Source organism: Acinonyx jubatus, chromosome E4, assembly GCF_027475565.1.
Source record: "Acinonyx jubatus isolate Ajub_Pintada_27869175 chromosome E4, VMU_Ajub_asm_v1.0, whole genome shotgun sequence".
Taxonomy (NCBI): Eukaryota; Metazoa; Chordata; class Mammalia; order Carnivora; family Felidae; genus Acinonyx; species Acinonyx jubatus.
This window is the reverse complement of record NC_069395.1, coordinates 52,645,025-52,661,938: the sequence shown is the minus strand read 5'-3', so window position 1 is coordinate 52,661,938 and position 16,914 is coordinate 52,645,025. Positions and strand designations below refer to the sequence as shown.

The 16,914-nt window shown below is 35.8% G+C and overlaps 1 protein-coding gene across 1 annotated transcript in view; it reads left to right on the top strand.

The window, feature by feature from the left end:
* KLHL20 (kelch like family member 20) overlaps positions 1 to 16,914 on the top strand; it is a 62,724-nt gene that overhangs the window by 21,520 nt on the left and 24,290 nt on the right. Inside the window, exons 4-7 of the mRNA XM_015064640.3 lie at positions 8,471 to 8,629; positions 9,636 to 9,730; positions 12,279 to 12,394; positions 16,184 to 16,367. Of these exons, the coding sequence (XP_014920126.1) occupies positions 8,471 to 8,629; positions 9,636 to 9,730; positions 12,279 to 12,394; positions 16,184 to 16,367 (554 nt within the window). The remainder of the gene's footprint in view (positions 1 to 8,470; positions 8,630 to 9,635; positions 9,731 to 12,278; positions 12,395 to 16,183; positions 16,368 to 16,914) is intronic.

The window sequence follows — 16,914 nt, the reverse complement described above, 5'->3', positions numbered from 1 at the left end:
GCAGGGCCGAAGGTTGACTACATGTGTAATTTTGTTAAATATCACCACATTCCCCTCTATGAGGATGAACCATTCTGACCGTAATATATGCCATAATAATATGAGGGTGAATATTTCCTCATAGAGTCACTAACAGAATATATTGTCAACGTTTTGAATTTTTGCCAGTCTAATAGATGGGAAGTGGAATCTCAGAGTGTTTCATTTTGCATTTCTCTTAAGTAAAGTTGAGTATCTTTCATATCTGTCATGTTTATGAATTATTTATTATCTTTTGCCCATTTTTCTATTAGATTTTTAAATCTTTTTTCTATTCAGTGTTTTAAAGTTCTCTCTGCATTAACAGTGATAGCCTTCTCTCTGTGCTACAAGTTACAAATTCTTTTTTCCCAGTTTACATTTGCCTTTCAACTCTACTTATGGTAATTTTTGGTCATGGAAAGTTGTTTTTTTTTTTAATATTATCAAATACATAAATCTTTTACTTTATTGCATCTGGGTTTTGAGGCAAAATTTGAAAGGCTTTTCCTACACTTAGGTTACAGAGGAATTCACCCATATTTTTTCTAGCATGTGTATGATCTGAGTTTATCTTGTGTAGGGTGTGGAATATGGACTTACTATTATCTTTTTCTAAATATTTAGTCCCAATACCATTTATTTAAAAATCTTTTTGAAACAGTGATTTGAGATAAGATCTTTATTATACACTGAATTTCTGTGTGTGCTTGGTTCTAGACCTTCTATTATAGGCCATTTAGCAGCCCCATGCTAAATGGGGCTATTTCCTGCAATGTTTTAATTATTGAGGCTTTGTAGTATATTTTAATACATAGTAGGGCTAATACCACTACCGTATAACTCTCTCTTTCAGTGTTTTCCTAACTTTCTTGCATGTTTATTTTTCGAAATGAGCTTAGTATCACCTTTTCCAGCTTTGAGAAGAAAACTTGGTATATTTATTGGCATCACATTAATTTACAAGTTAACTTAAGAAGAATAATTATTTTTATGATGTTGAGTTCTATTCAAAAATGAGAGATGCCTTTCTGTTTCTTCAGTTCTGTTTTTTTATCTCTCAGGAATGTTTTATAGTTTTCTTCATTTAAGTTTTCTACATTTCTTAAGTTATTCTAAATGTATTTTTTGTTGCTATGTAAAGTTTTTTCCCTTTACTATAGCTTCTAACCAACTACCATTAATGTATATGAAAGCTACTTTACTGGATTTTTTTATTCTTTGAGTTATTTACACTGATTCTTTAGAGTTTTCTGAACATCCTGTCATGTCATCTGCATATCGATAGTTTTATTTCTTCTTCTCCAGTTGTTAATGACTTTTTTTTTTCCAGTTGTTTGGCTTAATACTTCTAGTAAAATGTTAAATGGTAATGGAAATATTGGACATACTTTGTTTCTGGCATTAGTAGGAATGACTTTAGTGTTTTCCTATTAATGAATATACTGGTTTTAGGATTGAAGTGTGAATATTTTATCATATTAAGGAAGTACTCACGTACTTCCTGTTTTCTTGGATATTTTTTTATAAGGAATGGTATTGAATTTTGTCAAAGCTTTTGTCAGTATTTATGGAGATAATCATATGAATTTTCTCCTTAAACCCATTATTATGAATTCTTTTAAATGAAGTCCTAAAATTAAAGCATCTTTGTGTTTTTAGTACACACATTTTGGTCATGGTGGACTGTTAATGTGAGTTGGAATCTATTCACTAATTTTAGACAATGTCTTTGTGTTGATATTAATAAGTGTTACTAATCTTTAATTTTCTTGTACTATCTTTTTCATGAGAAGTTGTGCTAGTTTTATTTTCTTATTTTTATTTTTTCTTTATTTTTTAAATTTTTTAAAGTTTATTTTTAAGAGAGAGAGAGAGAGAGAGAGGGGCAGGGGGCAGAGGATCTGAAGCAGGCTCTGTGCTGACAGCAGAGAGCCCGACGTGGGGCTTAAACTCACAAACTATGAATCATGACCTGAGCCGAAGGCAGATGCTTAACCAACTGAGCCACCCAGGCACCCCATTTTTATTTTTTTAATATTCGTTTGCTTTTGAGAGACAGAGAGTGCAAGTGGGGAGGGATAGAGAGACAGAACTCAAACTCACAGAACATGAGATCATGACCTGAGCTGAATGAAGTCTGATGCTTAACTGTCTGAGCCACCCAGGCGCCCCTTCTTGTGCTATCTTTATCAGGTTAGATATACATGTTATACTTAATGAAAATGAGTTAGAAGTTTTCTTTCATGTCCAGTGCTTTGAAACAATTTGTACAACATTGGGACTATGTCCTCCCTGCAAGTTTGGTAGAATTTCTCTGTGAAACTGTCTAGGTGTGGTGCTTTTTTGTGAAGTAGTTTATTGATCATTTTCTCCGTTCCATGAAATTTCCTCTTTCTACTAGGTTCAATTTTGGTAGACTATGTTTCCGTACAAAATTATCAATTTTATCTAGGTTTTCAAATTTATTTATATAGAGGTGTACAAATTTCTTTTAATTTTTAAATTTCTTCATCAATGGTTATTTACCCCTTGATATTTTGTATTTTGTATATGTGTACTTTCAATGTTTCTTTCCTTGAAAAAGGTAGCTAGTGGTATGTCTATTTTGTTCATGTTTTCCCAAAGAATCAATATTTTGACTCATTAATTAAATCTGTAATTTTTGTGTCTATTTCATTAATGTTCTACTTTTGTTACTTCCTTCCTTGTGTTCTCTTTTGGCTTGCTGTATTCTTTTTCTAGCTATTTGATTGAGAATTTGATTCATTTTCATTCTTTTACCTTAAGTACTCTGAGTGTTTAAAGCCATAGTTTTTCTCTGATCACTGTTTTAAATACATTTAATAGATTCTTATCTTTACTGCTCGTTTTATTGTTTGTTGTTTTAGGTAATTCTGTTTACATTTTTCTTTTTCTTTTTTTAAACGTTTATTTTTGAGAGAGAGAGACACACAGAATCCAAAGCAGGATCCAGGCTCAGAGCTGTCAGCACAGAGCCTGACTCAGGGCTCGAACTCACAAACTGTGAGATCATGTCCTGAGCCAAAGTCGGCCGCTTAACCGGCTAAGCCACCCAGGCGCCCCTGCATTTTTCTTTACCAAGAACTATTAATAGAAAATTTTTAAATTTTCAGGTGGGTTTTTTTTTTTAATTTATAATTTTAGTGCATGGCAATCAGTGTTATTTTTAGTAGTTCTACTTCATGAAATTTACTGACTTTTTTAGTCCCACATTATCAGTTTTTCTGACTATTCCATATGTGCATGAAAATAAGGTATATTTTCTAGTCTCATTCTTACAGTATTTGATATATATGCATAAAGTCTACCTTATTGATTATGTTGCTTAGCTCTTTTATATTACTTTGTCCACAGACCTGTGTGTTAAAGTCATCTATTATTAGTGTCTATCTAACATCTATTATCTATTTCTCTTTGCATCATCTGTAGTTTATATAGGTGGGTGCTGTGTTGCTTAATGCATATATGATCATAATTCTGTATCTTAATTACAGATTGTGACTTTTAGCTTTACGAAGTATCCTCATTTGTCAGATTTCATTCTTTTGTTGTCTTGATTCTACTTTGCCTGATACCTGGCTTTCAGTTCTTATTTGTTTTTTGTTGTTGTTTCCACTTGCCTAATGTATCTTTGCCCATTTACCCTTTATTTTAGCATTTTTGCATCATAATGTTTTAGGTATTTTTCTTGAATTTGCATAGAGATAAGTTTTGCTTTGTGAGCCAGTTTGAAAATCTTTTTCTTTAAATAGGCAATTAAAGGGGCACCTGGGTGTCTCAGTGGGTTAAGCGTTCGACTTCAGCTCAGGTCATGATCTTCTGATTCATGGGTTCAAGCCCCACATCGGGCTCTGTGCTGACAGCTGAGAGCCTGGAGCCTGCTTTGGATTCTGTGTCTCCTCCCTCTCTCTGTGCCCTTCCCCAGCTCATGCTCTGTCTGTCTGTCTGTCTCTCTCTCTCTGTCTCAAAAATAAATAAACGTTTAAAAAAATAAAATAAAATAAAATAAATAGGGAATTAAAGCCCATTTTTATCTGTTGCCATGACTGATATGTTTGTTCTCAATTCTGTCATATTTTTATAAATAGTATATACTTTAGTTGTATTTACTGTATTTCTTTTTCTATATGATGTCTTCTTTGCTTGTTAAATTTTATTTTTGTATAGAAACATTTGTTTTTGTTCTAGTGATTACTTTTGTAAACTAGGAAAAGAAGAGCAAATTAAAGCCCAAAGTAAGTAGAAGGAAGAAAAGAATAAAGGTTAGAGTAAAAAATTAATTGTTCTTTGAAAAAAAAATTGATTAACTTCTAGCTATACAGATCAAGAAAAGAAGACAAGACACAAATTGCCAATATCAGATATAAGACGACATCACTACAAATCCCTCAGATTAAAAAAGATAATAAGGAAGTGTTATGAGCAACATTTTGCCAATAAATTCAACAACTGATAGGAAATGGACAAATTCTTTGAAAAACACAGATTCCAGAAACTGACTCAAGAAGAAACAGAAAACCAGCACAACCCCACATCTATGAAAGTAATTGAAATAATAATTTAAAAACCTTCCCACAAAGAAAATGCTTGTCTCAGATGGTGAATTCTATCAAACATTTAAGGAAGAAATAATACTAATCCTATAGAAAGTCTTCCAGAAAAAGGAGGAGGAGGTTGCCAAATAAGGACAAAATACCCTGCTATCAAAACCACAGACACTTGAGGTGCCTGGGTGGCTCAGTCAGTTGGGCGTCTGACTTTGGCTCAGGTCTTGATCTTGCTGTTCAAGTCCCGGGTCAGACTCTTTGCTGACAGCTCAGAGCCTAGAGCCTGTTTCAGATTCTGTGTCTCCCTGTTTCTCTCTCTCTCTCTCTGCCCCTCCCCTGCTTGTGCTCTCTCTCACTCTCTCTCACTCTCTCTCTCAAAAATAAATAAACATTAAAAAAAAAAACAGATGTTAAAAGAAACTAAAGATGGAGATCTCTCATTAATTTAGATGGGAAAATTTTTAATAAAATATTACTAAATTGATTCCAACTAAATATAGGAAGTGACTACACCATGACTAAATGGAGTTTATACCTCCATTAAGTTAATACTATTTTATAGTAACACTTAATTTCCCATTCAAAATAACCTAAATTCTTCATACTTTTTTTAAACAGATTTGACTCTTAATTTCATTCCACTGTTTTTTTTTTAATATTTATTTCTTTTGACATAGAGAATGTACGTGTGTGTGTGTGCGAGCGGGGAGGGACAGAGGGAGAGAGAGAATCCCAAGTAGGCTTCTCACTGTCAGTGTGAGCCCACGCGAGGCTGTCTCATGAACTGTGAGATCATGACCTGAGCCGAAATGAAGAATCAGACACTTAATGGACTGAGCCCCCCAGGTGCCCCTTTCCCACTGTCTTCACATACGAAAATCCACTCTCTAAAACTAAAGATTTGCTACCACTGAGAATTTCCAAAATAATTTGCAAAAGTCATTGGATCCCATATTAAGAATTCCCTGCTTTGGGGATGATGGTCATATTCTATATCTTGATTGTGGTCATGGTTACATGAGTATATACATTTATCAGAACTCATTGTTCTGTACACTTAAAATAAATAAGGTTGATTTTTAAAAATTTTCCTGCTTTAGGTGCACCTGGATCACTCGGTTGGTTAAGTGTCCAAGTCTTGATTTCAACTCAGGTCATGATCTCATGGTTGTGTGATCCAGCCCCCTTAGGCTCTGCACGAAGCGTGGGATTGGGATTCTCTGTCTCCCTCTCTCTCTGCCCCTCCCCAACTTGTGCTTCCTCTTGCTCTCAAAATAAATAAACTTAAAAAAAAAAATTCCTGCTTTAACCATAGCTTGGGTTTTACATCTGATGGTAGTTGCAAATATCTGAAGAATATCCTTAACAGAGAAAGATTTGGAATCCCTTCCAGTTCTGAACCTGCCTTTCAAATGAACCTGATTTATACCATAATGAAATCCCCTTGTTTGTGGAGTAGAATGCACTTGTTTGTGCACTAGTTCTGTGCAGATGCAAAAAAAGTCACCATTTAGGGCATTAACACATGTGACTCATTTAAATTATTTTCTAACTTAAGTCTATTTAATTTCCTTCTTTTTCATTAGACCTGGCTTAATTCATACAGTGTCATTTGTCCATAAAGATAAATTAAAAAATTGTCTTTCAACATTGTTTGCCATTCACTCCTGGTAGAACAACCCTAGTTAACTTTGCTTATTCACTTTTATTGTTTTCAGCTTTATTCATTTTTCAAATTGCATCTCCATTCATTAGAAGAAACTAAAAGTAAGCTCATTACCATAATAGTGTGGGACTTAAAATCCAGATCTCCTATAAACTTTTATTTAAAACAGATACTTTAAAAAGCATTATTTTCTTAACCTGGTTGTTTGATCAAGGATAGACTCCAGTGCCAGATTTGCTCTAATGGTAGATCACTAATATCTTTTTTCTTCTTGGTGGAAAAAGGAGAAGTTTAACTAGACTATCAAAAGTATTAGTTTGACTCTTTGTTGTCAAACAAATATTTTCTAACATAGATTTTCACATCTTCTTGCCATTTAATGTTTCCAGTAAGTAGTGAATATAATAGTGCTTTGTTCATAAAGTTTAAACTTAGTGATCATTGGTTTATAATCACTAAGTTAGGAAAAAGAATTTATATTTTAACAAGATCCAAAAGAATGTTAAGGCACTGCTTCGCAAAGAGATATGATACCACACTTGTGTTTAAGTTAAGAGATCAGAGTGAAGAAGAGAAAAAAGGAAAGAAGATACAGTCATGACTACAGTTCTACATGCTGTGAAGGCCAGCACACAGAATTTAGGGCTAGGCCTCGAATTTTGCCTTGATTTTATAGCCGCCAAGTTGGGGTTGCCAGATAAAATACAGGGTGCCCAGTTAAATACAAGTTTCAGATACACAACAAGTAATTTTGTAGTGTAAGCATGTCCTTTGTTTTTATTTGCTAAATCTGACAGCTGTGCCACAGAGAATACAATGCAGTCATTCTAACTACTAAGTTACCTGGGTAAGCAACCTCAGCTAAAATATGGAGGTAACCTATTTTATTTCCTGAACCCCAAGGGTCTCTCACTCAGATGATTTGAAAACCTGTGCCATAAAAATTGGAGAGCTCGTTAATATTTTCCGCTACAAGTATAGCCAACCTTATGGCCCTAATGGCTTCATTTTAGAATTTGCATTTGTTTCTAATGTACTTGGGATAAAACAGTCTTAATCAAATATTCAAATTGCTATGGCTTGTCTTGTATCCTGCCTAATATTCTGATTTTTTTAAAAAAAATTTTTTTAATGTTTATTTTTGAAGGAGAGACAGAACTTGAGCAGGGGAGGGGCAGAGAGAGAGGGAGACACAGAATCCAAGGCAGGCTCCAGGCTCTGAGCCGTCAGCACAGAGCCCGACATGGGGCTCGAACTCACAATCTGTGAGATCATGACCTGACTGAAGTCAGTCGCGCACCTGACTGAGCCACCCAGGTGCCCCAGTAATATTCTTTTTGATGAGCATGAAAAAACCCTGTCCTAAGAGAATACATCATCTGTATTGGAGGTCACTCCTAACTGTATTCTTCCTGTGCTGATAATAGACATCATGTGTAGCACAATCTTCTGAATGAGAACAAACCGCAGGGAGGGTAGCATTGACTGTTTCCCTCTTCCACGTTGCACCCTGACCCTTTTACTCTACGTACTGATGACAGGATATACAAAATATTGGGATTTGTGGCTGGACCGCACAACAAGGTAATATCCTTGTTGCCATTTCGCCTCCATTCTGATATCTGTATATCAGAGTGGTTTCATCCTCTGAAGTTTTCATGAGTCTCTCTCCTCAGTATATTCATTCTTGCTTGTGGAATTGCTGACACCCTCATTCTTTTTTTAAACTGGCCCCTTAGTGTTTCTCTTTCAGCAACTTATCCTCCTCTGAAAGCTTTTTCTGATTTTTTTTATATGCCTCATAGTTCTGGAATTATAATTTGATGTAGTTAGTTTCATTTATTTTTAATGTTAAATGTAGATTTTGATACTTCATTTTAGAAAAACAGATTTTATTTTTCTTAAACTGCTTGAATCACAAATTATTATTTCTAAAATTTTAATTGTGTCCTCAGTACTTTCCTTTGTTCCCCACCTTTTTTTTAAATGAATAAATGTTATTTTTTTAGAGCAGTTTTAAGTTCACAGCTAAATGGAACAGAGTTCCCATGTACCCCATTTACACACACACTCCCATCCCTATTGTCAACATCCTGCACCAGAAAGGTACGTTTGTTACAACTGATGAACTTACAGTGACAAGTAAATCATCATCAAGAGTAAATTAAATGTGGTCACAGTTGTTTTTCTTTTATTCTTACCGAACTTTGAACAGGTGATGGAAAGTGAAGAGTTCATGTTGCTTCCAGCCAATCAGCTCATTGATATAATATCTAGTGATGAACTAAATGTTCGCAGTGAAGAACAGGTGTTCAATGCAGTGATGGCCTGGGTCAAATACAGTATTCAAGAAAGACGTCCTCAGTTACCCCAGGTATGGCGAAAATGTCTCTTCAAGTAACTGCCCTTTTTGTACTGGATGAAATAATAAATGTTTGACTTACAAAAAATAAGCGATTGTCACTGTCCCTTATATTAGACTGTGAGAGACACCATCTATCCCAAATAATCAAGAAGATAGTGTTTAGAAGCATTTTAAGTGTTTATCATTTTGAACTTTTTGCTCCTTGGCTTCCTCTCTATTTTGCATCAACTCTAGGTTAGGGTTATAGCACAAGTCAGAACCTAAAGGTGTAAATGAACAAAAGAAAGCAAGGATGGCAATTATCGTGCTTCCCTTCCTTGTGACTCGGAAATCTAATCACATTTGGAAGAGTAAAGGGATGATATGGGCCGTAAGTGGTCACTAAATGAATGTTTAATGTTCTTGTTATTATGACTATAGTCTTTAGCAGTTTAATAGGATATTCTTCTGGATTGTTTCAGTCCAGTTATATAAGCTAATTATAGAAGAGCTTATAACATATTGCTGAAAGCTAGGGGCGCCTGGGTGGCTTAGTCGATTGGGCGGCCCACTGCGGCTCAGGTCATGATCTCGCCGTCTGTGAGTTCGAGCCCCGTGTTGGGCTCTGTGCTGACAGCTCAGAGCCTGGAGCCTGCTTCCGATTCTGTGCCTCCCTCTTTTTCTGCCCCTTCCCTGCTTGGTCTCTGTCTCTCTCTCTCTTTCAAAAATAATAAACATTAAAAAAAATTAAAAAAAAATTTTTTTTTAAAACATATTGCTGAAAGCTCAAAGTGGCATTCTAAAATGATATTAGTATGCTTTCAATTTTCTGACTATTCTGATTACTGAATTGATGGAATAAACTTAGGTTTAGTATTTATGCCTTCCCTCTATCTTTATTATTTATTAATTAAATCAAATTAATTCAGTTAGATCCCAAAGCAAGTGGAAAGACTATGGGAACTTGTGTTACGTATTCTGTTAAATATCTTGCAGGTGGGAGCTCGTGCCTTTAACGATATTTATTATCTCTTAGGTGCTGCAGCATGTTCGTCTGCCTTTGCTTAGTCCCAAGTTCCTGGTGGGCACTGTAGGCTCTGATCCCCTCATCAAAAGTGATGAGGAGTGCAGGTATGAATGGCCCTGGGTGGGAAAAATCAACAACTAAGCATTTCTGTTTTCTTCTAATTTCTTTATTTGTGTTGCTTCCTAAATGTTGTATTTCTTAGTGCTGACACCAGAGCAGTATTTAACAGGTTTTTCTTCTGGGTTAGGGTCAAGAGGAGGAGATGGAAGAAGAGAGGACTGTGCTTCCAGTATTCCATTCCATTAGTTTTTATGTGTGGTGCTTATTGGTGTAGAAGTGGCAATAAAGAGGTAGATTTCTAAGATTTTAATGCAAGCTTGAATTTGAAGAGGCAATTCTCTGCTAATATATGTTTTTCTTGAGATAAATAACGCTGTTGAATCTGTCAGAAAGTACCAAGAGCACTGTTCCTTCCATCACATATAGCTGCTTAGGGAATAGGACCAGCCTTGCTTTCTGAGGTTGTGGACAGAGTCAAAGGTCTGCTCGTCAAGTAGCTGTGGAAGGGTTTCCACCAGAGCTTGGTGGGGTAGTTTCATGATGTTCTTCGTGAAAGAAATTCTAAATGCTTCTATAGCATAAGCAAAACACTTATTTTATTGGGCTATCTCTGTAATATAGACACAAATTGATAAATTACTTTTCCCAGTTTGATAGATTTTAAGATTTAGGTTCAAATCAAACTATATGGTGTTTTTAACCATTTTTTCCCTAGCATGTTCTATATATAAAAATGAAAAGAACTCCTTGAAATATATTGACCTTTGGGTCTCCCTTAGTGACTAAAGAAACTTGCTTTAGTATTAGGAATCCCTAGAACAGAAGTAGAACATGTAGATTCATTTGCATTTCTTCTATAATCTGAAGCCTGTCCCTTAGAAAAATGTCAGAGGGGATTTTAGATATTTGGGGTTTTATTTTTTTATTTTTAAATGTTTGCTTATTTTGAGAGAGAGTGTGTGAGCAAGTGGGGGAGGGACAGAGAGAAAGGGAGAGAGAGAAACCCACATAGGCTCCCCACTCGGCACAGAGCCCAACATGGGGCTTGATCTCAGGTGCGCGAGATCACGACCTGAGCCAATATCAAGAGTTGGATGCTTAAGTGACTAAGCTACTCAGGTGCCCTGATATTTGTATTTTAAATAAAAACCAGACAAATGGCAATTAATTCCCTCAAGTATGTATAGTAGCAGAAGGAAAACCATATGGAATTACGGATTCTGAAATCTGAAGAAACAATGCAAAAGTGCTCCCCATCCATAAAACATAAATCAGATTGTACTGATTCTGATGCACCAAGTAGAGGTACTTCCAAAGTCACTTTTAAAGGAAACCCTTTACTGATATCCTGACCTCACCATTTACTAGATGTGGGACCTTAGGCAAGTTATCTTAACCTCTTTCTGCTATGGTTTCTTCATCTGTAAAGTAGGGACAATAATAGTACCCCCAGTGGTGGGGATTGTTGAGTTAATATATACTAAACCCTTATAACAAGGACTGACACATAGCTATAAGTGTTCTCATTGTTACTATTAATTTTGGGTTGGCTTGCTAAGTTTTAGCTCTATAGTACTGTCTCTAGGAGAGTACTATAAATCCTCAACACTTAAAAACTGGCTATTAAGAGATCCCAGTCTTTGTTTTTAAGGCTGAGGAAGCTTGAGAAAGTTCTTTGTCATCAGCTTGGGTTTTGGGTGGGGAGGAGCTGTTGGTTTGGGGTTTGTTTTTTGTTTGTTTTTTTTTTAGGATAAGTAAACTCAAAAGGGGCCCTATCAAAACCACATATTGGAAGTACATTATTGGGTCATGCTTGGGATTGGTCCTGCAGGAATAAATTACTCTTTTTAGCATAAAAAGCTAGAGAAATGAAAATATATTTTAGGAAACACTTTCAAGATTGGGAAAGAACAGAGTTTGCACTAATCAGGTCCTGAATCACTCAAAGAGAGGACTCAAGTGAGCTAAGTATGTATGTGAATAGTTTGTATTAGGATATTGTATTTAACAAGTGTAATTACTAGGTTCTTCTCAGAAAGTACCTGAAGAGACAGGGAAAAAAATTGTTCCTCCTCAGTAGACTTGCTGAAAGTAAACCATTTCATACAGTACCAGATAGCAAATTAATATTAAATGACAGTACACTGTTTCTTCTTAACAATCCAATTTTTGACTTAGTTTTATTATTTAATTAATCTGACAACTATCTAGTGCCAAGGCTGATGTGCTACTCTGCCAGTATCCTGCAGAATCTAGTAAAATTCATGAGAAAGCAATAACTATGCAGGTTGGTAATTGAGTTGTAAACTTTAGTTTCCTGTAAGTTATCGGTGGTCCCAAGCATAATGAGTTTCAGGCTAAATTTGCACTAAGATAGGAAGTCATGATGGAAATACCAATCAATTTACAACTCATAGTATGACTGGCATCATTTCTCTCATGTTTGTGACTTTTTAATATTGGCTGGCATTCATGATTTGGTTTGATTTATGCTTGCTCCCCTTTGCCAATTTACGTATTCCTAAACCATATTGGTATTTGACTAACAATATTATTTAGACATTTGGAATAAAGGCAGAATTTTCTCCACAGAGACTTGGTAGATGAAGCTAAAAACTATCTCCTCTTACCTCAAGAACGACCACTGATGCAAGGACCAAGGACAAGACCACGGAAACCTATCCGATGTGGAGAAGTACTCTTTGCAGGTTTGGGTCTTAATATACTCTGATTAAACTGAATGTTTTCCTACATGTTAAACTGTCATTTGAGTAGTCCTTTGGACAATTGTGATATCCACTGTCATAAGAGACACATAATAAGTTACCATGTAGCTTGACTCCTTAACTCATGATCCAACACTGGTATTCTCCAAGAGTGCTCTATTTTTATGTAAGTCTAAAAATGTCATGCAGTAGACATTTTGTTAAAATGAGTCATATGCATTTTTTATATACCAGTGTGCAAGTCACCTCATAATTACCTAGAACTGTCAAAAAACATGATCTTTACAGGGAGGCCTGGGTGGCTCAGTTGGTTAAGGCATCCGACTTCGGCTCAGGTCATGATCTCGTGGTTCGTGGGTCTGAGCCCCACATCAGGCTCCATGCTTGCTGATAGCTCGGAGCCTGGAGCCTGCTTCAGATTCTGTGTCTTCCTCTCTCTCTCCTCTTCCACTCACACTCTGTCTCTCTCTCAAAAATAAGTAAACATTTTAAAAAAGTTTAAAAAACAAAACATTATCTTACATTAAACAGTTACACACTTTCCTGGCTCCACTGAGCTAGATTGAGCCCAAGACAGCCTGCTGTATCATTTTGCTCCTACTCTCTGCTCCTTAATCTTTAAGAACTTTCATCCTCAGATGTCACTTCCATCCACGTAAATTCAGCTCCCTTGTTCACCTGAATAACAGCTTTCTCACAGTTGCATCAAACTACTTTTTACTACTTCTGTCTTAGTCCATCGGGCTATTCTAACAGAAAACCAGAAACTGGGTGGTTATAAACAACATAAATTTATCTCTCACAGTTCTGGTGGCTAGGAAGTCTAAGATTAAGGCACCAGGAGATTCCATGTCTGGTGAGGGCCCACCTGCTTCTTCATGGAGGTTGGTCTTCTTATCTTTTTGCTGTGTTCTTACATGGAGGTAGGGGCAAGGGAACTTTCTGAGGTCTCCTTTATAAGAGCACTGATCCCATTCATGAAAGCTCTGCCCTTATGACCTAAGCACCTTGAAAAGGCCCTACCTCCTAATACCAACACACTGGGGACTAGATTTCAACATATAAATTTTGGTGGGACATACATACATTCAGTCTGTAGCAAGTTCTCTGAATTTTTTTTCTAATTCTGATTCGTGGAGCTAACCGGGACGCATAGTATTTGTATTTAAGCTCCCAGCTTTCACTAATTCCATGGCTCCTTAGATGTAGACATCCTTGGATTCTTTTGTCCCATTTTAATATATGAAGTGTTCTATTCCTTTTCATCAGGGAATTTTGTGCAATCTCTGGGGCCTAGTATCCTTTTCCATCAGCCTAACTACTGCCTATCTTTTTCTTCCCAATTTAATTTTCTCTTGGCATGTGGGAATATATTTTCCCCTATATTTTTAGAAGGAAAATTTGATAATTTATGTTTTTAGCTCTCTCGTTTTAAGTTTTTTCATCTAAATTTCTTCATGTAGAGGATTGTAGTATTTCTGCAAGAAGAAAATTGATGCCAGGTTTTCTTTTTCACTCCAGTCCTCATCAGACTTTTTTTTCTCTTTTGAAGAATTTCTTTATTTCTGTTTTAGATTTCAAACTTAATTATTAATTCATTATGCACTGAATTCTCCCATACATCTAGTGTCCAAATGTTTCTGTTATTAATAGATTTATAATTTGTATTATTATTCTTATTTATTCCTATGTATGCGTGATCATATTCACCTGCTATGTGGGTTTACACAGACATTTGCATGCTCGCACCTACATACATCTGCATCCTTGCTCTCCCATAGAGCAGTCTTAGAGTTTCTCTTTCCCACTTTTGAAAGTTGATGGTCTATTTTGAAATTAGAAGGCTGCAAGATCTAATTATTTGTGGTACCTGTGTCTTCATGATGTCATGTTGTTTTTGGGAATTCTAGTAGTAGGACCATCTTTATGAAGTTACGTCCATTATTATGAAGATCTATTAACTATTTTGTTTGGCTATTGTTTTAATAGCTGGAGTAGGAGCCTTTTTTTTTTTTAATTTTTGGACACTTTTTTTTAAATTTTTTAAAATGTTTTATTTATTTTTGACAGAGAGAGAGACAGAGCATGAGTGGGGGAGGAGCAGAGAGAGAGGGAGACACAGAAGCTGAAGTAGGCTCCAGGCTCTTAGCTGTCAGCACAGAGCCCAACGCGGGGCTTGAACTCACGACCACAAGATCATGACCTGAGTCGAAGTCAGACGCTCAACCGACTGAACCACCCAGGCGCCCCTAGACTTCACTTTTTAAGCTCCATAATGTAGCCCTTATTTTGGATTGGAATAGAGATGATTTGAAAGAATAATAAATTAAAATTATCTGCTATAACCACTTCTTTATTCAGGGAGCACTCTGAGAAGCTCTGTGGAACTCAGTTTGAACTTGTTATTCTGGTTATGAAAAATGTAGTTTCTTCAAGACATTTCCTGACCTTAAATGTCAGTTTGGATAATGTAGAATTCTCTATAGAGCATAGATTAAACAGAAAGTAAAGTATTTTATAGCATAAATCATAAGAATTTTTGTGTTATTTTCAGTTATAAGAGGACCTATTAAGAGATTGTGAATAGATGAGTCAAAATCCCCCTCCCCAGTAGAATAAAAAGAAAACTAGGCTTCTGAATTATAGTTCTTTTTTTTTTGAGACTGAGCCACCCAGGCACCCCACAAAGTTATTATATTATTGACTGTATTCCCTGTGCTCTACATTACATCCCCATGACTAATTTATTTTATACTGGATGTTTATACCTTTTTAATCCCCTTCACCTATTTTGCCTGCCCCCCAACCCTTCTCCACTCTGGTAACCAACAGTTTGTTTCCTGTATCTATGAGTTTGTTTCTGTTTTGTTTTGTTTGTTTCCACGTAAGTGAAATTGTACAGCATTTGTCTGACTTATTTCACTTGATTGGATCCCTAGATCCAACTATGTTGTCGCAAATGACAAGATTTCCTTCTTTTTTATGGCTGAGTAATATTCAATTGTGTATATATAGTATATCTCATTCATTTATCAGTAGATACTTAGGTTGCTTTCATATCTTGGCTATTATAAATAATGCTGCATTGAATATAGGGGTTCATATTTCTCTTTGAATTAGTGTTTTCATTTTCTTTGGATAAATATTCAGAAGTGGGATTGCTGGGTCATATGATAGTTCTATTTTTAATTTTTTGAGACCTCCATATTGTTTTCCAGAATGACTGCACCAATTTATGCTTCTACTAACAGTGTATGAGGATTCCCTTTTCTTCACATCCTCACCAATGCTGGTTATTTTTTGTCAGGTTTTAGTTCTTTAAGCTTTTGATAACAAATTACATTTATGTAGTATTTTATTCTTTAGAAAGCAGTTTAATGTATTTATTATCTCATTTTAAAATTTTTGTTCCTTATTTAACAAATAAGGTAGTTTATAAGATATTCTCAAGATCACATCACTTAGCAGAGGTAACACTCAAACTCCAGTCTTCTAACTAAATTCAGTGTTTTATCCATTAAACGCCACTTACTTCCCAATCTGACTTAAACTGGTGTCCTTGCTGTTCTCTGTAAAATGGATTTATTTAGAAAATTAAAGATTATCGCAACCCCAGTGGAATAAGTAAAAGTCATAACTTATGTTTTGACCTGCTTCTAGAGATATTTGGTAAATCCAAGCAATAGGTCACGATTTGAAGTTTTGAAGTGAGTGATACATTCTGTGCATTAGAACAAGTATTCTCGTGACCACTTGTATTACTTCCCCCAGTTGGTGGCTGGTGCAGTGGAGATGCTATTTCTAGTGTTGAACGATATGATCCACAGACCAATGAATGGCGAATGGTAGCTTCGATGAGCAAAAGGCGATGTGGAGTTGGGGTCAGTGTTCTTGATGACCTGCTGTATGCAGTAGGAGGCCATGATGGATCCTCATATCTCAATAGTGTTGAAAGGTAAGTAAGGTCAATTTCAAATTTTATTCTCTGCTATTCATGTAGTTTTCACTTGAGATGTTAGCCAGGAAACAAATGTGTTTTGCTGCTTTAGTATTGCATCTACTAGTTGGCAGCCTTGACCACTTAGCATAACATATGAGTCCTTTATAATTTAACTTCCACCTGACCTATTTTTCCAGTCTGTCTCCCCTGGCATACCCCTATTCCCTAATGCTACTGCAGACCCACCAAATTGCCTGTGGTTCCTTAGGCATGCTAAATCCTTTTATTTCTCTTTGCCTACTCATATGCTTGCTGTTCTTTCTTCCCTGGAATATCTCTACAAGACTCAATGTTTTTACTTCTTATATAAAGCCTTCTCTGACTCCCTACAGACTATTGATTACTCATTCCTCTGCTCTTTCATAAGTATTTTGAATATACTTGTACATATCTGATTGGCTATCATTGTTAAAATGTCTTTTCCCATATCTATCCCAGTGCCTGGCACATTAGAATTCTACAGTAATTGATTTTTAATAACTTCTGGCTTCTGGCTCACATA